At 34.0% G+C, this 20,640-nt stretch overlaps 1 protein-coding gene across 1 annotated transcript in view; it reads left to right on the top strand.

Moving 5' to 3' along the window:
• Positions 1–20,640, top strand: part of DYNC2H1 (dynein cytoplasmic 2 heavy chain 1) — a 429,393-nt gene that overhangs the window by 282,210 nt on the left and 126,543 nt on the right. Inside the window, exons 79-82 of the mRNA XM_069080147.1 lie at positions 909–1,019; positions 3,133–3,288; positions 14,232–14,307; positions 19,326–19,534. Of these exons, the coding sequence (XP_068936248.1) occupies positions 909–1,019; positions 3,133–3,288; positions 14,232–14,307; positions 19,326–19,534 (552 nt within the window). The remainder of the gene's footprint in view (positions 1–908; positions 1,020–3,132; positions 3,289–14,231; positions 14,308–19,325; positions 19,535–20,640) is intronic.

Raw genomic sequence — 20,640 nt, 5'->3', positions numbered from 1 at the left:
AGGGAGTCATGGCAATTTAAGATTTAAGATTTGAACTCTCTATGTTAGAGGGTCATTGTGATGAACACAATTTATAAATAATTTGTAAATTGAAAAGTACTTAAATATGAATGAGATGTGTATGAATGGGTAGGTGGATGGATGAATGGATTGAAGGAGCTATCAAAGAAGCTAGAAGGATAAACTAAAACTATCCTGTTAATTTTTTTCTACCACTCTGAGTAGCAAGAATAATCTGTAGTCATGGTTGAGATGTAGCTTTGAACAATCAGAAAAAACTGGCTTGAAGGAGATTTGGTATCAAGTTGGCCTGTAATCCCATTTCTGTAAACAAGGCTAGAAAAGATGATTCTAGGATAGGATTTCCAAGTCACTTTGAAAACAATGAAAAAAAATCAAATGGTCTTTGTTTGTTTTTGTTAGATTTCCAGATCACTTTGAAAAAAAAAATCAAGTGGTGTTTGGTTTTGTTACTCTTCAAATGATTATACTTAAGGTTCACTGAGAAAGGTGTTGTATTATACCATGAACATTATTTTCTTTAAAGTCCACTTACATATCATCACTAATTCTTAGTTTTTATATTAGTTGCATTCAGTCGTTTAAATAGTATCACATGTCATAATCATTATAACTAGCATTTATATAGATCTTTTAAATTTTTCAAAGTGCTTTACACATATGACCTCATTTGAACCCTACAACAATCCTTTTAGACAAGATGTGATTACATTCTCATTTGATAGATTCAGAAACTAGATCATACTTGTAAACTATATTTTTTAGTCATCAGTAACTTATTTTTAATCTGATTAAAAATCTTTCACAAGGATTTAATAGGAGATATATGATTAGCATAGACACTTGTAATATTTGTTTAAATAAATCTGTTGTTTTCTTTTTTCCAGGAACTGAATTCCCTCCAACCTAAAGAGAGTTTTCGTCTTTGGCTCACGGCTGAAGTTCATCCCAACTTCACTCCTATTTTACTTCAGTCCAGTCTGAAGATAACATATGAGGTAAAAGCATTGTAAACTTGGATCACTGGCATATTGATACAAGTAACCAATATTTAAGTGTGGTTGCACATCATATTGTAGTAAGTGACTTGACAGAGAATGAATGTGTATTATACTTAAATGCTTTACATGAAAATGAAAAAAAATTAGAAGCAGAGGGCCTGAGTTGAAGTCATAGTTCTTCCACCAGCTACTTCCTTGGCTTCAGTTTCTTTGTAAAATGATTGGATTAGACTAGAAGATTTCTGAGGTATAAATCAAAATCTCTGACGCTGAATAAGAAAACAATGTTGTATCTATGAAAAGATGTTTTAGTCACCTCTTTTCAGCTGTTTCTTATATTGAAAGTCAATATGATGTGGTACAAAGGCAAGAAGACCTAGGTCAAGTCTTGTACCTACCACTTTTATTAGCTTTGTCATGTGATCTTAGTACATATTTATTGTAAAAATGAAGATTAAAAAAAACCTGCCCTGTCTACTTCTTAAGGTCATTGATCACATTAAATGAGATAGTCTATGTGCATTTACTTCATAAACTGTCATAGTACAAATATAGTGTAGTGATTTGTTAATAACAGTGTTGATGTTATTGCTCAGCGTTTCAGGGTTTGAAGTGACTTGAGTGACCATCTAGTCTCATCCATATTGGTCAAGATAGAGAACTAAAGTGTATATCTTTTAAATGTATATGTAAATTTTTCCATTTATCAACTTTTCTAGTCATTATTAATTTTAAAAATCTATGGTCAAAAATTATATATATATATATATATTTCCTTGTAAATGAAAAATAATTTTTAAAAAATTCTTTTACTTATCTTTCCACCTCCCCTATGATTCTTAATAGGAAAGAAAATATTCCTTACTAATTTAGAAACAGAATTTTACATCTGGGAGGGATTGTACAAATCATATAGTTCAAGTTCCCCTTTGCACATTAGTAAAAATGAGGCCAAGAGATAGGTAATGAACACTTTATAAGTTGAACTCGGAACAGATGCTGCATTGTGTAGATAATAGTGATGTCAAAAGGAATTTCTAAATCATTTAGGAGATTGGATCAGATCAGTATTTCCCAAACTATAATCCCCACAAACTTTATGTTTCACATAAAGTAGATAGAGATTGTCTGAAAAAATTTTATATTTTCCTAAGGTTAAACAGCCAGTTCCAGAGTTTGGAATAGAATCTACATTTCTTCTAATTCAGCATTTTTATACTTCATTTTTTTTTCTAAGATTTTACAACAGTGGTGTCAAACTTAATCAGATTATACATTAAGAATCCTTCAGGTCACATATTGACTTAGTTTTAAAATATAATATTAATATTTTATTATATTTTATGTTAACTATTATCCAATTACATCTTAAACTTGTTTAGCTATACTGGAGTGTTGCAGCCTTTGTTTAGCCATTGAATGGTGTATTTGGTCCTCGGCTCTCAGACAAAGTCAGGTTTCTGGGAAGAACCTTTTTTATTCTCAGGAAATGGATATGAACCTACAGATTTATTTTCAAAATGACCATAGCTAATTCCATAGTTTAGAAAGAGATTCTCAGAATTCAGAACTAGAAAATGAGTTCCTGTTTCTACAGACCAAACCTGGAATTCTCTTTGGAGTAGATAATAATTTAGAGCTCCTTTGATTTTACTTGTCTTATGGATTGCCAGCAGTGATTGGCTGTGAATCCACTTCTTAAAAGGATTGTATTAGCTATTTTGTTTTGATTTTAAAGGTGTCGTAACATCTTTGTGTTATCACATTTCAGAAAATGTATATCTCATTCTGGAAACTTTCAGTGAGAAACTTCAGTTATCTACTGAGAATAACATATTTATATGTTTAGTTATTACACATATACAATGTTTTGATTAATAAGTAAAAAACTAGACTGTAAAATCAACAAAATGTCAATTTTTGGGTTTGCTCCCCTAGACCCTAAAGCAATCTTGTGATTGCAGCAGTTCTTTAATATATAATAATTAAATTGAACTTTACTTATATTTATTGGGAAATAATCTTTTGGAAGTATTTAAATTAAGGTAAACATATTTATCTAGTGAAATATAACTATGTTATTTTAAAGTGGTCATTTTGTTTTCTTCAGGCACCTCCAGGTTTGAAGAAGAACTTAATGCGGACGTATGAATCCTGGACTCCAGAACAAATTAGCAAAAAAGACATTGTGGAACGGGCACATGCCCTCTTCAGCCTGGCCTGGTTTCATGCTGCATGCCAAGAAAGAAGAAATTATATTCCTCAAGTAAGAAATACGATTTCTTATGAAAACATTAATTTCAGCATATTGTTTACTTAAAGCTAAGGGTTCTTCATAACCTTGGGTCTATGAACTTGTTTCTTTTAGTATTTTGATAATTACATTTCAGTAGTAATTGGTTTCCTTCATAATCCTATGTGTTTTATGTATTTAAGAACATTAATCTGAGTAGGGCTCCATAGGCTTCATTTGACTTCCAGAGTGACCTATGACACAAAAAATGGCTAACGATCCCTGCCTTACAGTATTTTGTTGTTGTTCAAGGAAAAAGATAATTTGGATTACATACAACACACATTTATTAAGCACCAACCATTTACTAGCCACTATGCTAGAGTTTAGGGAGTCTAAAACAAAAATAGGCAGACCTTGTTCTCAGGGAGATTTGTATTCTATTGTATGAGACAAAATATAATTTATAAGTATATGCAAAATTATCTTGGGGACTCAACAAAATGTGGCCTTCATTGATTCTACCTGAGGAGACCACTTTATGACAACATTCCTAATCTTATCTCATTTGTTTGGGATACATTGTCAAATGTTCAGCATTTATTAAATGCTTCCTGGGCTTTTAGATTCTGAGAAAGAAATGGAGTGAGGATAAAAACTTTATTTACCATCATGGAGCTTAGATGATGAGGCACATATACAGCTAACTGTAGTACCCAAGACTATACTCTAAGTTTATCAGAAAGGTACAAATCAAGTACTAGGTATGGTCTGAGGAGGTGTGGTCATCCCTAAAAGAAAATCAGAAAAGTTTTATGGGAAGAAATGGCTCTTGAGTTGGGCTTTGACACAGGGGTAGCAATTCAGTAGACTAAAGAGGAAAGGGAAGACATTTGAGGTACAAAGTAAAAAGGCATGGAGGTGGGAAAGTAGAACAGATAAAGAGTAATAGAATATGGCTAGAACATTGAGTGGGTTGAGAGGAGTTGTGTGGCGACTGGAGAGTACGTTTGTGTGTGATTGTAGAAGTGAGAAAAAGGATGGAACTCATTGGATGGCTACAGACAGTTTTGTGAAGGAGGCCCGGTCATCATCTGCTTTGTAAATGTGAGAGATCATAACACAGTTGGAGACTCAAGGAGGCCTCCATATTTGGAACAGTTCTAATATCTGAATGTTTGGAACAATTCCAATGGGAAATGAGCAAAGAAGTAAACTGGAGAATATTAGAGAGACTTTTGAACAGTAGTGAAGGCCCAGCAAAAATTAAACACCACACATTTTTAGGAGGTGAAGTTAGTTCATTGGTTGTTGTTGTTGTTTTAATCTTTTTCTAGTGACTGTCAGTAGCCTAGGAATTAGAGTGGAGGAAATAAGATGGTGCGTTGAGTTAGGAAGAAAGGACACATTTAATAAATGCCGACTACGTACCAGGCACTGTGCAAAATACTTGGAAAATATTTCATTTGATTCTCACAAAAACTGTGAGGAAGGTGCTATTTTACAACTGACGAAACTGAAGTAGATAGAGGTTAAGTGACTTGCCGAAGGTTACATAGCTAGTAAGCATCTAAAACCCAATTTCAACTCAGGTTTTACTGACTCCCTGCCCAGAGCTCTGTCCATCACATCACCCAGCAAAGTGAAAGTGGTTGCAGGGGATGTGATTGAATGTGAGATCATGTGCTGATCGCTATAGCTATTGAGAACATATATACATCAGCAGATAACCGTAATTGTGGAAAGGAAGAAGTAATATGTGGATCAAAGATTTTGAAAGAAGGGAACACACCAACACCATATCTGCTGTAACCTTCTTACTAGAGACCACTCTTTTCTGCATTCCTGCCATTTGGTATGGCCAGGAGATGGAATTAACACACATATTATTTTTCATTGCTATTTATATTCCATTGTTGATTTCTAAACCACCTGTCACTATTAGTTTCTCACATGCATTCTTGTCTACTATATTTTTACAATTTAATTCTGGTCCTAGATTATTTTCCATTTGCACTTCCTATTCAAACTGATGGGTCTAACTGAATGTTATAGCAGCAGTTTTATTTTACATCATTTTCATTGTTAATACAATGTGTGTTTAGTAAATATGAGTTATGTGGGTCTGTCGTCTAAATCAGAACAAGATATAATAATATTTTTATAGGAAAATTTCTGAGGTTTCTGAGATTCACACAGATGCATTGAAGTATTTGTAATACTGTCCATTATAAATATCACCTTTTGGGGGGGGGGGGGAGATTGATTTGTTTTTTGTTAAAATGAATTAATGATGAGTGAATAAAAAAGCATTTAAATTGTTTAAATTCAATTTTACCTTCTTTTCCATTCTGAATTCATTCTCTCTTATACCTTCCCTATGTCACCCGTTGAGAAAGGAAGAAAAATGAAACTCTTTCAAAATATCTATAGTGGAGTAAAACAAATTTCTCCATTTGTCATATCAAGAAAAAAAAAACAAACTTCAGTCTGCTTTCTGAGTCTAATACCTCTCTCTCTGGAGGTGGATAGCATGTTGATCATTAGTCCTCTGGAACAACAGTTGGTTGAATTGTGTTGATAATAGTTCTTATGTGTTTTAGAGTTATTTGTCTTTATTATTTTGTTGTTATTTAAATTGTCTCCTCGTTCTGCTTATTTCGCTCTGTTGTCATTTCATACAAGGCTTCACAGTTTTTTCTAATACTATCCCTTTCATCATTTCTTACAGCACACTAGTATTTCTACACACATACATACACACCCCATAATTTGTGGAGCCATATAATTGATGAACACCCCCTCGCTTTACAGTTTTTTGTCACCACAAAAGACCTGCTGATTGCTAAAGAATTGTTAATTAACAATTAATATTTTTGAACTTATGCATCCTTCTTTCTTTGATTTCTTTGGTATGTAGTGATGTTTCTGGGTCCAAAGTTATGTACAGTTTAATAGGTTTTGGGGTATAGTTCCAAATTGCTTTACAAAAATGGCAAGATAAGGTCATAGTTCCACCAACAGTACATTAATGTACCTGTTTTCCCAGAGCATTTGTCATTTTCTTGTCAACTTTATGTATGTGAGGGTGTGAGGTGGTACCTTAGTGTTGTCTTAAAGTGTATTTTCTTTTTTTTTTCTTTTTTTTAATAGCAATTGGGGTTAAGTAACTTGTTCAAGGTTACACGGCCAGTTATTTTGTGTGGGTGCTAAGTATCTAAGGCTGGAACCAATCCCGGGTCTCCCAACTCCAGGGCCAGCGCTCTTATTCATTGTGCACCTGGCTGCCCCAAAGTGCATTTTTCTAATTGTTGGTGACTTAAAACATTTTTTTAGTATGGCTATTGATACTTTAGATTTCTTCCTCTGAAAACTATTCATATCCTTTGAACATTTATCATTTGGGGAATGGGTCTTATTTTTATAAATTGGAATCAATTCCTTATATGTCATAGAAATGAGACTTGTGCTTTTTCACTTTCTTTTTCTTGTCTTTTTACTATAACTAGTTTTCATTTGGAGGTTTCTTTCAGGTGGTGATCAGGATTATTTCTATTTCTAAGAGATCTGGGCAATTTTATTTTGAGACTTCTTAGTCCAGGCTTTTTTTTTTTTTTTTGTCATGGTTTTCAGGTAGTCCAGTGATTCTTAACTTATTTCTCCTTGATCTGTTTTCCAGGTCATTTGATTTTATTATTATGTAATTCACATTTTCTTCTATCTTTTTTAGTCTTTGGACTTTAATTTAGTATTTCGTAGTGACTCATGGAGTCATTAGCTTCTATGTAGTTTTCAGGAAATTATTTTCTTAGGTAAGGTTACATACCTCTTTAATTCTTGCTTTAATACTTCCTGCAGTTCTCTTTGGATTTGTGTCTGTTCAATTCTGTTGTCCAGTGCGCTAATTATCCTTATGTATAAGGTAGCTAATAATTTGATAAATATGTCATTGGCAGAGAGAAGTTTAGAGTCCTTAAAGAAGCTTTATAATTATTTCTTAAGGGATATCCAGTTTGTCATCGTGTTTAATTCTAAGCCCAACTTGTTGACTGTTTGCTTTCTCTCTACAAAATATGTTGTATGTGTATTATATCTACTTATCTCACACAGATGGATAAGCTACAATAGGCAATATATATAACTACATGTCTTAATCTGGGCAAAACACATTCTTCATTCACTTGCTTTTTTCATATGATTGGTTTACCTCAAATTGGTTCTAGGTGTGATTGGTTCTAGATTCACCTCAAATTGATTTGAGGAGGATCTTTTGTGTTTGGGGCTTAATATGTCCAGTTGTCTGCAAACAGAAGCATCTGGAGGCCTTTATCATCTAGGGAGTCTCTTCAATTTAGACTTTGTGTTATGTTTCCTCCAAGGCACTGGTAAATGTCTTTGAAAAGCTCTCATTGCCCTGTTTTATAAAGTTCCTGATATTAATCTTCATAGCATTGTCAAACAAGGTTTTATATCTGTTATATCTTTTAAGATTTCTTAAAAAAAATTAAGTATGAATTGGAATCACTTCCTTAGAAGGTATTTTGTAAATTGGGCATTTGGTTCTACTAAATCAAATGCTTTTTTTTTTGGTTGGTGGGAAAGGTCAATAAATAAATATAGTAGTTTATATTATCTATATCTTTCAGCCAGTTGTACAACAGTAAAGATGCGGTTTGCTATAGTATATAATTTGTCTTTTCTTTACTCTCACTCTTGAGGATACCCTTGATCTTTGTGTTGATTATTCTCATAAAAATTTTATATAGATGGGCCAGTAGGCATATATGTCAATAATTGTAGATGTCCTTTTAGTAACTTTTTTTTTAGGGTTAATAGGGTCTGACATTTTTTCTATATTTTTAGTATCTTCTCCTTCATATACTTTGTGAATTGATCTCCCCCTCCTGCCCCAATTATGTCAGACCTCTTTTATGGGTAAGTAGCCTGGGTAATTTATTCTCTTGAGTGCCATCATTTCTCTCTCTTCTATACTCATTTCTGGAACAGTGAAGTTTGAATCCAGCTATAGAAGCTCAATTTTATTTAATGGTAAAAAACATTTTGTTAAAATAAAAATCTCATCTGACATTTTTTTTCCCATTATTTCTTTGGTTTATTGGGCTCTTTCCCATTTCATCGTTAGATGCCATTGGGATGATCTGTTTAGTTAGATGTCTTGGCAAACCATCTTTAAACTGGCTTTATCTTCAATTACTTCTCTATTTTAAGAATGATGATGATGATGAAATGATAATAATAGTTAACATTTTTATAGCTCTTTAAAGTTTGAAAGACATTTTACACATGTTATCTCATTTGATCTTCACAACAATCTTCTGAGGTAGATGCTGTAATTATCCTTATTTTTTGGATGAGGAAACTGAGGCTGAGCGAGATTAAGTGACTTGTCCAGTGTCACAGAACTTTTAAGGGTTATTGACAGGATTTTAACTCAAATCTTCCTGATTCTAGTCAAGTCTAGCATTTTTTGCAATTCTGCTCATAGCCTTCTGAGTAAGCCCTCCGTTCCCTAAGGTTTTTACCAAAGAGTTTATGTTCTAAACTAATATTACCTTTGGTTTCTATATCCCTTGACTTGTCAAGTACTAGCTGACTTAGATACTGTCCAGGTTCTTTTGGTCTCCTCATTATTGAGATTTGGAGATTGATTTGTATCAGGTGAACTTCTACATAAAATCATTTAAATTGGGTGCTGCCTTATTTTCTCTTCATATCTCATTTTTTTTCGTTATCAGCAACTACTTGGAATTCTTTTAATTGTGTGACATATATTTTTCTCATTCTTCTAGTTTTTAATCTTTTCTCAGTTAGTGGTGAAACTGCACAGACTCCTATTTATACCACTGATGATCCATCACCTGTCTGATTTCATTTTTTAATTATCTTTTTATGTTATTAATCTGGACTCACCATATCCAGTGAGTATAGATGTAATCTAGGCTGATTCTTTTTTCAAAGTAAGTATTAATGGTATATAGGCATAAAGTTTGTGTGTAGTCTGAAAGGCTTTTCTTCTTTCACTGCTTGCTCCTGATCTGTTTTTCAAACCTTTTGTCCACCTTCTTCCTACTCACCCTTATCATTTATTTATATTAAAATCTCTGAATATTAAAATGTTTTGTATTTGCTTCAGCTTATGATACAGGTAGTATAGGGAGCTCCCTGTGGTAGGCAGTCTCCTTCTGCCAATGCCATTTGGCAACTGTTTTGTAATGTAAAATCATTTTTTTTATTTTATTTTAGACTCAAAGGCCAGAACACAAATACAGGATAGAGAAAATAAAAACATATCATAAACTTAAATATTGAAACTTAAGTACAAAGTAAGAAAGAAAAAAAAGCATGTCATGTGCACAGCAGAATGTAAGAGAGGATTCAAAATATGTAACAAATTTTCATTTCAGGAAAGACTATGATAAATACTACATGTTATGTTGAGAACAGTGCATCTTTTCTTTATTTCCTTATAAGTTTTATTTTGTTCTCTGCTGTGTACTTTTTTACTTTGTTCTTTTTTTCCTCCTCACACCCCAGAAGGCTATAATTAAGTTTGAATATGTTTCTCTGTGGCTATAGATACATACACATATACATATATACACACATACAGACATATACTTTCCCAAACAAATTTTATTCCTGATCTTTATTTTTATGTTTGCACATATCTCTTGTTTCCTATCCCTCCTGCCACCTCTACTTTACTTCTACCCTCTACTTTGCCCTTCTATTACTTGCCCTAACCCCCTCCAAGGATCTGTTCACTATCCTCCCATTCCCATAAATCTAAAAACCCTTTTATTACCCCCGCTTTTAGCTATTTCCTTACCCTCCTCTCTAAAGATCCCTCCCTTGTCTTCTCCCTCCCTATGCCCCTACCATTTTATTTCTTCTGAATTTAGAAGACTTTTATACTCTTCTAAGTATATTTGTGTTGTTCCCTCTTAAACCCATTCCTGACGAAAGTAGGTTACCAGAACTTCCAGTCCTCCTCTCCCATCTAATTCCTCTGTATTGATTCTACCTCTTGCATCTCATTTGTATAAAATAATTACTCTTTTTAGCTGTTCCTAAATGGTTTTACTTTTAAATTCATATCATATTCAGATTAACCCCCCAATCTTTCTTATGAGCTATCAATTATTGATGATGATGTTAAACATACATTTTACATGTATAAAAAGTAAACAGTTTGTCCTTACAAATCCCTTATAACCAGCCTTTGGTATGTAATTATATTTCTCTTGGCTCTTGTATGTCAAATCTTCTATTTAGCTCAGGTTTTTTTTTTTTTTTAACAAAGTCTTGAAAGTCTGACAGTTGATCAAATATCCACTTTTTTTCTTTCAGGTTAATGCTTAACTATGTAGGGTACAATATTTTTGGCCAGAGCCCCAGTTCTTTTACTCTTCTATATGTTGTGCTCCAAGACCTGTGATCCTTTAATGTCTCTGCTACTAGGTCTTGTGTAATTCTAATTTTGGCACCATAATATTTAAATTGTTTTAATCTTGAGGCTTTTAATATTTTTTCCTTGAGCTGGGGGTTTGGAATTTAACTATGATATTCCTATGAGTTTTCCTCATAGGTTCCTCCCTTGTTTTAATGCTTCAGGACTAAATGCTTTTAATGCTTCTTTAATTATTTCTTGTATTATTGTATCAAGATCCTTGTTTTGATCATAACTTTCATTTAGTCAAGTTATTTTTATGTTTTCTCTTCTTTGTTATTCTCTAAATCTGTTATTTTTCTTATAAGATGTTTTACTTTCTCTTCTATTTTTTCCATTATTCATATTTTTGTTTAATTATTTCTTGATCTCTTATAATTTTACTAGCTTCACCTTGCTCAATTCTAGTTTTCAAGGTGCTATTTTCTTCATTAAGATTCTGGATCTTTTTTCAATTTTTCCTTCATTGTTTGATTTTTAAAGTCTTTTCTTAAGATCTTCTTTGAATTCTTTTTGAAACGTTAATCTTTGGGGGTTTCTTTAATTCAATATCCTCCTCTGAAGGTGAACCCTGTTCTAATCTTCTTTTCTCCGTAATAGCTTTCTATGGTTGGATGCTTTCTCCTTTGTGCATTTTTTGTGGTAATAGCTTAATTTTTGTAATCACTTCTAGCCTTGTAGTCTGGGAGATGATGCCTCTTGACCCAGATCTTCAGTTATCCTCTCTAGCCTGGAACCAAAGCCAAACTTCCGGCCTCCTTTAAGTGCCTGCAGCCAGGAGCTTTCTGCCCTGCTGCTTCTTCCCTCACAAGGAGTGTGCTCTTTCCCTCTTCCTCCCACCACTCTTCACAGCACAACTGTTTCTGGTGTTCCTGGTCAGCAGAAGTTCTCTCAATCTTCCCAGGCTTAGACTCCCAACTCCCCTTGCTATTCTGGGAGTAAAAGTTCCTGTGGCTGGGGCTGAGGCAGCCTCTCAAGCCAACTGAATCCAGGGTTTTGCACTTGTTGTAGTGGCTTGTGGCTTTTTTTTTTTTAAGCAATTGGGGTTAAGTAACTTGCTCAAGGTTACATGGCCAGTTATTTCTGGGTGTGGTGCTAAGTATCAGAACTCGGATTCTATCCCCAGGTCATCCTGACACTGGAGCCGGTGCTCTTACTCACTGTGCTACCTGGCTGCCCCTTGTGGCTTATTTTTAAAACAGACCCTACCCTAGAAGTGTTTACTCTTCACAGGGACCAAACCTCCTCTTGGGATTTTTCTTCTGATCTCAAATTGTCCCAGGAAGACCCCACTTGTGCCCCTTATTTATTTTTGCCCATACTTTGTTTGCCCCAAATACTATTTTGACTCTTGTGGGGGGAAATCTTGAGAGTTTGGAATATTCTGACTTCCTCTGCCATCTTCCCAGAATCCTCTTCTGCAGTATAAAATCTTATAGTGTGATTTGGAGTTTGAGAGTTTAAATCACTTGTCTAACATCACAAAATTTGCATTAGAAATAGAACTTGAATAGCTCTTCTTGACTTTGAGGGCAACTTTACTGCCTCTCAAAGTATATGCTGATGTCAATTTAATTTAGATTTTTATTGAGTTCTTTGTAAACTATTTCTGCCTCTTTATCTTCTGTAGTATTGGCATATAGGCTATGATTATATTGGTAGTGGTCTTTTTGAAAATGGTTCTTATGAGCACTGCAATGTGAGTTGACCAAATATTCTATGAAGTCATGTTTCTTGTAATCTTTAGATGTGTGATAAAACTGTGACAGCTCCTTCATCTATATGAGGAGAATTATATTAGCCATCCTTCCATTTAGTTTCAGCTCCACTCATTTTTTTTTAAATAGCAAAAATTTCAAAATTGATAAAATTCAGTTTCTCAAGTATAGTCCCTCAGTGATCATTGGACAAAGATCTCATATATAGAGTTTCAACAGCTAAGTCAAAGTCTGAAAATATGATTCTTAATACCCCTTGCCATCTGTTCTTATCACTGTAGAAGAAGAAAGGTACCACATAGGACTGAGGGTCATTTTTGTATTTTACTTTGTCTCATAGTTTGTTGTGGATCAAAAATTTATTACCAAATGTCCAGTGTAGTGGTGATCAGTTTATATGGGCTTAGACTAAGTAAATGCTCAGAAAACAGACTCAAGTATGTTGCTGAAATTGTATACAGTCTCTCTAGCATGACAGAAGCTTGTGTTCCACTATCATAACTTTATGATTTGAGAGTTAAGCATCAGTGGGGAGGGATCAAAAACAATGAAAATATAGTCTCTTTTTTCAGTGAACTTAAACTCTACTTGAGGTAATACAACATGTAAACCAATAAGGATATTCATAATTTTATGAGCCAGAGCAGACTATCTGCTATGGGATCTGGTAATAGCTGTCTTGAGCAGGTGTCATATGACCTGAGCCTTGAAGGAAGCAAGGGTTTCTCAGAAGTAGAAGTGAGGAGGAAGTGTTTTATAGGCATGTAGCCTGTTCAGTTCAAAGCTGTAGAAGCAGGAGACAAATTGGCAGGTTTAGAGAATAGTAAGTTGTTGTGTTTGACTGATAACGGAATATGTAGAGAGAACAATGTGAAATAAATGTCAAAAGGTAGGTTAGGGCTAGATTTTGAAATACTTTAAGTAGCCAGATCAGAGACTTTTTAGTTTTTTAGTTTTAGTGTTTTATTCTAGAGGCAACAGTGAAGTTTCTTGAGCAGTCAAGTGACATGTTAAAATGTATATCTTAAGATAATTATTTTGGTAACTGTGTAGAGGATGAGCAGCTTGGGGGCAGGGTGGGTTGAGATACTGAAAGCCAGGAGTCCAGGTAGAAGACTGCTGATAAGGGCCTGAATTAGGGGGTGACTGTATGAATTGAGAGCAGGAGTTCAGTGTGAGAAACATTGATTTTACTTATAGAACAATACTTAACAGTGAATTGAATGGGAAGGTGGTGAGGAAAGGTCAGTAAAGGAGAGAGGAGTGTTTTTTATGTGATATAAGAAAGAGATTAGGGCAGAGATTTATTTAACTTTGCTAGTTTCCTTTTTGTTGCAAATATTGAACATTGTTTCACTTTTAAAATGATGAGTATGATTTCCCTGCCTCTAGCCCCTGTCATCTTCAGTCTGTCCTCCAAAGTTGCCAAATTAATATCCCCAAAGTATCAGTTTTACCATATTACTATTCTGTTCAGGAAGCTCTGATGCTCTTTTTTACCTTTAGGATTAAATACAGATGACTATGTTTGCCACTAAAATTTCTCAAGTTGACTTTTTTGCATTATTGTGCATTGTTCACTTTCTTGCACTCTGATTTCTGAACAGGCTGTTGCTGTTGTTCCTTATATATAGCATTTGAGTTTCTTGAAGGTGTGAAATATTGTGTTCTCACTGTCCAGCACCATATCTGTGAATGAATGAATGAGTGAATGACTGCATAGCCCATCATATTCATTAATATTTTATTATACACTGCTTAATTATTTTTCTTTTATGGTATTACAGGGTTGGACTAAATTTTATGAATTTTCTTTATCGGATCTTCGAGCTGGGTACAATATTATTGACAGACTTTTTGATGGTGAGTGCTGAAAGTTCATAATTTTTTTCTCAAGATTGCATATCTTTTTAAAAGGCTATATTAAATGTCTGTATTCCTTTCCTCAATATATCTGTCCGTAAGATCTTCTTCAAATAATTTATAAGTGAAATAACTCAGTGTGGTAGAGAGACTAATGAATTTGGAACCAGAGTATCAGGGTTCAAATCTATATTTTATTACTACTTATATGACTTTGGACCAGTCATTTGATCTTTTAAGATTCCAGTTTCCTTGTCTTTAAGAATGAAGTGTTGCAAATAGATGATATCTGAAGTGTGTCTAAAGTTATATGACTCTGCTTCTTGATAGGCTTGCTAGACTATGTTGGTCTCCCTTACCTAGTCTCCTTTATGGAATTTGGGACTTAACAGTGTCAACTTATACATGATGAGAGCTTGCAAGGCCAAGATGTCTTATCTGAGCCTTCATAAATAGCCAGGCTCCATAGAGAATATTGTGGGGATGCCTTTCAAGACAGTCAGGCAAGGGTTCAGTCACTAGGTGCAAGCAAATATTCATGTGTAAAGTCAGCTTGATAGGTGGTCTGTAGCATGTATTACTTCTACCACATGAAGGGGCTGCACTTTATTTCATATGAGCAAGAGGTTAAGATTTGACATCCAAGGCAGAGATTAGGACATTCTTGAGAGTTCACCTATTTCAGTTTTATAATAATAATTTAAAAAATATTTGGGCTATGAATTCTGTGAGAACATATAATAATGCTTAATTAATAAGTACTTTTTAATGTCTTTTTAAGATACTCTCACCACCTAATTTGATCCCCAGAATACCTATGGGAAGTAAGTAGTGGCAGGTATTAAGATATCCACTTAGTAGTTGAGGGAACTAAAGCATAGAAATTAAGTGACTTGCCCAAGACAACCCAAAGAATTAGTAATAGTCATGACTCCTGATTACTAGTTCAGTATATTACTCCTAAAACATATCATTGAATTTACATAAATAAGAAGCCATTGTGTAAAAATAATGCTGAGATTCAGATAGTGAAAACCTCAACTGCATGCTCATTTAGTAAGGAAATTTTCCTTTGTGTCAAAGAAATGCATAGTTATTGAATAAAATGCTTAAATAACAACAAAATAGAATAAAAACCAAACTGTTATATTTGAGTTTCAGCATGTATGAGTAAAATAAAATCCTATCTTTAGAAAAGGTAATGAAGACACAAGAGTAAAAGACATTTGTTCTTTTTTTTTCATTTGAGTCAACTTTATTTGCAATATTCCAAATTGCTTTCCAGAATGTATGTACTAGTTCATAGCTTTTCACAGCATTTTATTTCATTCAACTACAGTTCTGTTCTTTCTCCACAATCTTTCCATTATTGTCTATTCTCATCTTTTGTCATGTGCAGAAGACCCATTTTTTTGTTGACATGCCAGTATCTTTTCTTTTTTCTTTCCTTTTTATTATTTATTTTCCTCTATTTTTTATTTTTTAGCTTACATCATTCATTTCCACAAGATTTTGAGTTACAAATTTTCTCCCCTTTTTTTTCCTACCCACCACCCCAAAACAGCGATCCCACTGAATATCCCCTCCCCCAAACTGCCCTCTCCCATATCTTCTTCCCTCTCACCTCTGACTTTCCAGTAGGGCACAGTGGATCTCTATGCCCCAGTGCCTGTATATCTCATTTCACAGTTACATGTAAAATAATAAAAATATATATTTAAAATATTTTATTTTAAAACTTTGGATTCCAGAACCTTTCCCTTCCTCCCTCGTCACCCACCCTCACTGGGAAAATAAGCAATTCAATATAGGTCGTACATGTGTAGCTTTGCAAAACATTTCCATAGTGGATATATTGTGAAAGACTGACTATATTTCCCTCTATCCTATCTAAGCCCCCACTTGTCCTATTCTCTACTTTGATCCTGTCCCTTTTCAAAAGTGGGTGCTTCCAACTTCCCTTCCCCCCAGCCTGTCCTTCCTTTCATTATCCCCCCCTCTTTCCCTTCCCCTCTTCTCTCTTGTAGGATGAGATACCCGTATATGTCATTCCCTCCCTAAGCCAAATTTAATGAAAATAAGGTTGACTCATTCCTTTTGCCTTTGTATTCTTCCCCTCTGTTGTAACAATTTTCCCTTGCCTTTTCTATATGAGATAATTGACCCCATTCTGTCTATCCCCATCCCCTCTCATTATATTCCTCTCTCACCTCTTAATTTCACCTTTTAAGTATCATCCCTTCCTATTCAATTGGTCCTGTCCCCTCTGTCTATGTATACCTGTAGACATATATATACACACACTCACATTTGTATTCATACTCCCATATACCCTCCTATATAGACATATATATGTATAAGTAGTTCAACTTTGATAAGTTCCTTATGATTTCTTTTCCCTGTTTACCTTCTCATGCTTCACTTGCTTCTTATATCTGAAGGTCAAATTTTCTGTTCAACTCTGATTTTTTCATCAAGAATGCTTGAAAGTGGGGTGGCCAGGTAGCACAGCGAGTAAGAGCACCAGCCCCAGAGTTGGGATGACCTGGGATCAAATCCGAGCTCAGACACTTAGCACCCATCCAGAAACACCTGGCCATGTAACCTTGAGCAAGTTACTTAACCCCACTTGCTTAGGGATGACCAGGTGGCTCAGCGAGTAAGAGCACCAGCTCCAGTGTCGGGATGACCTGGGGATCAAATCTGGGCTCAGATACTCAGCACCACACCCAGAAATAATAACTGGCTGTGTAACCTTGAGCAAGTTACTTAACCCCAATTGCTTTAAAATAAATAAATAAATAAATAAATTCTTTCCCAATTTTCTGCTTCCCTCCTAATCTTAGTTACATTGGCTTTGTTTGTTCAAAAACTTTCCAATTTAATGTAATCAAAATTATCCATTTTGCATTTCGTAATGTTCTCTGGTATGCACATTTTTATAGGCCTTTAATCACAGTTACAAATTGCTCTCCAGAATGGTTATATCAGTTTACAATTCCAATAGCAATGAATTAATATTCCAGCTTTCCTACATCTTCTCCAACATTTATCATGTTTTGTCATGTTGGCCAATCTGATATGTGTGATCTGGTACCTCAGAGTTGTTTTGATTTGCATATATCTAATCAATAGTGATTTAGAGCATTTTTTCATATGTCTACGGATAACTTTAATTTCTTCCTCTGAAAACTACCTGTTCATATCGTTTGATCATTTATCAGTTGGAGAATGACTTGTATTCTTACAAATTTGACTCAGTTCTCTATGTATTTTAGAAATGAGACCTTTATCAGAGATATTGACTGTAAAAATTGTTTCCCATCTTTCTGCTTCCCTTCTAATCTTGGTTGCATTGGCTATGTGCAAAAACTTTTAAATTTAATGTAATCAAAATCATCCATTTTGCTGTTCACAATGTTCTCTATGTCTTGTTTGGTCATAAATTCTTCCCTTCTCCACAGATCTGACAGGCAAACTATTTCTCGCTCTCCTAGTTTGTTTATAGTATCCTCCTTTATATCTAAACCACATACTCATTTTGACTTTATCTTGGTATAGAGTATAGGATGTTGGTCTATGCCTAATTTCTGTCATACTGTTTTCCAGTTTTCTCAGCAGTTTTTGTTAAATAGTGAGTTCTTATCCCAATAGCTGGAGTCTTTGGATTTATTAAACAGTAGATTACTATAGTCTACTATAGTCATTAACTACTATATCTTGTGTACTTAACCTGTTCCACTGACGTACCACTCTTATTTCTTAGCCAGTAGCAAGTAGTTTTGATTGCTGCTTTATAATACAATTTAACATCTGGTCATAGCTAGGAAAAGGCTTATTCTGAAGTCAGATTTGCAAGGAATATCTCGTATCCATTCTTTCTAGGAGTATTATAATTTTTAAGGGTGTATTGATTCTTTTCTATTCAACTAAGTTAATAAATAGTGATTTACTATTTAGCAAACTTCAGATACATTTAGAAATATGAGTATTGATTTAGGAAAGTCATTGACAAATACCACTTTGGAATTTAATCCTATTTTGGAGCCACTGTTGTCGTTGCTACAAAGAGCAAGTGACTTGTGAGAAAATTGCTGGACGCCTTTTGTAATTCCCTCAAGGCCTATTTTTACTCATTCTGGCAATGAAATTACAGGAAGCACTTTCCTTTATTTGTGAAGCTACCAAAATGTAGTGATGAAAATCTTAGTGATTGCTTCTAGGTCTTTTTGTAATCAGAAGCTACAGTGGAAATGCTAAGAGTAAAATCAATTCCGGATTATTCTTATGAATATTTTTTGCTTTCATCATTTTCTTCAGCTTCCTATTATCTCCCAGCACAATTATTAGTTTTCTCATTCTGGTATCAAGGTGGCATCTGCTGAGGGAACATAAATAATTTTATTTTAACTATATTAAATTTTTAAAATTAAGTATAAATGGTAGTCATATAATATGTTGCAAAGCCAAGTGAACTTTTAAAAGTACCCATTGTATTGTATTCCTCCTGCTTCATTTCTATAGGTAATAGACATACTACCATATAGAAATATGTATTTTGGTAAAGTGAAGAAACCCTGGTTTTTTTTTCAGTAGAGGATTCTTTGTACCTTTTTCATCTTGTTTTCCAACAACCATAGCATAGTACTTTTATTTCTGTTTATTTTCTTTGTGGAGGGGAGAAAGTAGGGCAATTGGGGTTAAGTGACTTGCCCAAGGTCACATGGCTAGTTTTGTGTTAAGTGTTCGAGACTGAATTTGAACTCAGGTCCTCCTGACTCCAGGACCAGTACTCTATTCCCTGTGCCACCTAGCCTCCCCTACTACTTTTATTTCTAGGAGGTATTTAAGAGAATTTGCTTATAACCATTTTTAAACCTTAATTTTAAAAAAGATTTCTTGATAATACTATGAATTATTGTGTTTATTTCAGTGTACCTGAATGCCCATAGCAGTGATAATATTTTTAGGAACAACATTAATTAAAATGTTTGTTGTGTATATTTTTCAATTGACAGGTACCAAAGATATTCAGTGGGAATTTGTACATGGCTTGCTTGAAAATGCTATTTATGGAGGCCGTATAGATAACTTTTTTGATCTCAGAGTCCTTAGATCCTATTTGGAACAGTTTTTTAATTCCACAGTGATTAATGGATCAGACCAGAGGCATAAGAAAAGCATTTTTCCATATTCTATTTCTCTACCTAATTCCTGTAGCATTTTGGTAAGTACAAATAGTTTTTTATCATATTATCATAATACATATACATATGTATATATACATACAAATTTTATTTACATTTTTAAATGCTCATTTCCTACAAGAGCAAAACTGACATTATTCCATTACATCACTTATTTCATTCATAGTAAAGAAAAAACAGCTAGTTTCCCCAATCCCTCCCACAGTGTCCTGACATTTAACTTTTTTTGTTGATGATGATAGTGATGATAATGACAATGATTTTTAGTTTAGGCAAATAAATCCTTGGAATAATGAAATTTTTATTTGTTGGAAGAGTAAGAACTGTCTTCATTCATTATACTTATATTCCCAGTGCCTGGCACATAATAGTTATTTAATAGTTTTTAAATAATATTTATAGTTATTTAATAAATATATATCATAATTGCTGCGTCACAGAAGCCATAATCATCAGAAGTGAGATTTGAACCCAAGTCCTCCGATTCCAAAGCCAGTGCTCTTTTCACTGTATATACTGTTAAGAACTATTTGTAAAGATGCTCAAATTCTTTGTGTTTGGAAGTTCCTGGCAGTTTTCTTGTTTATTTCTTACATTATATTGATCAGGTTTTTTTTGACTTGTCATGTTCTTTTGGAAGACCTATCTATAATCCTTAAATTTTTTTTTCTATGCATCCGATTTTTGAGACCAATATGTTTTGCTTGCATGGAGATAATTTTCTTTTAACCTAATTGCTTTCTGCTTTTCTTCTTTTAACATTTGCTCTCAAAAATTGCATCCCCAATCATTTATCCTCACTTTTGTTTTATCGAGGAGACTTGCCACTGTGAATTCAAGTTTTTCTATACTGCCAGTTATTTCTACTGTGCAGGCCATAAATTCTTTCACAAATCTCATTTCTCTTTTAAACTCTTAAGGAAAATTCTTCTGTGGTCCCATGCTCTTTTGGGAATCCACAAGGTCCTATGTCTTATTGGGTATTAGTTAATTTTTTCTGTGACTTAAATGTCTGGACTATTTGAGCTGATCTGGAGGTCATATTCCCTTCTGTTGTTAAAATCTTGCCAATTGATTTATCTGCTTATACTATGAGTGTTTAAATTTTCTTCTTCCTGAGATCTTT

The sequence above is a fragment of the Petaurus breviceps genome, unplaced genomic scaffold, assembly GCF_028583685.1.
Source record: "Petaurus breviceps papuanus isolate PSGF00001 unplaced genomic scaffold, PetGlider_PUasm1.0 91133, whole genome shotgun sequence".
In the NCBI taxonomy this organism is placed as follows: Eukaryota; Metazoa; Chordata; class Mammalia; order Diprotodontia; family Petauridae; genus Petaurus; species Petaurus breviceps.
Note: the sequence above shows the minus strand (reverse complement) of the source record. Positions and strands in the feature narration are given on the sequence as shown.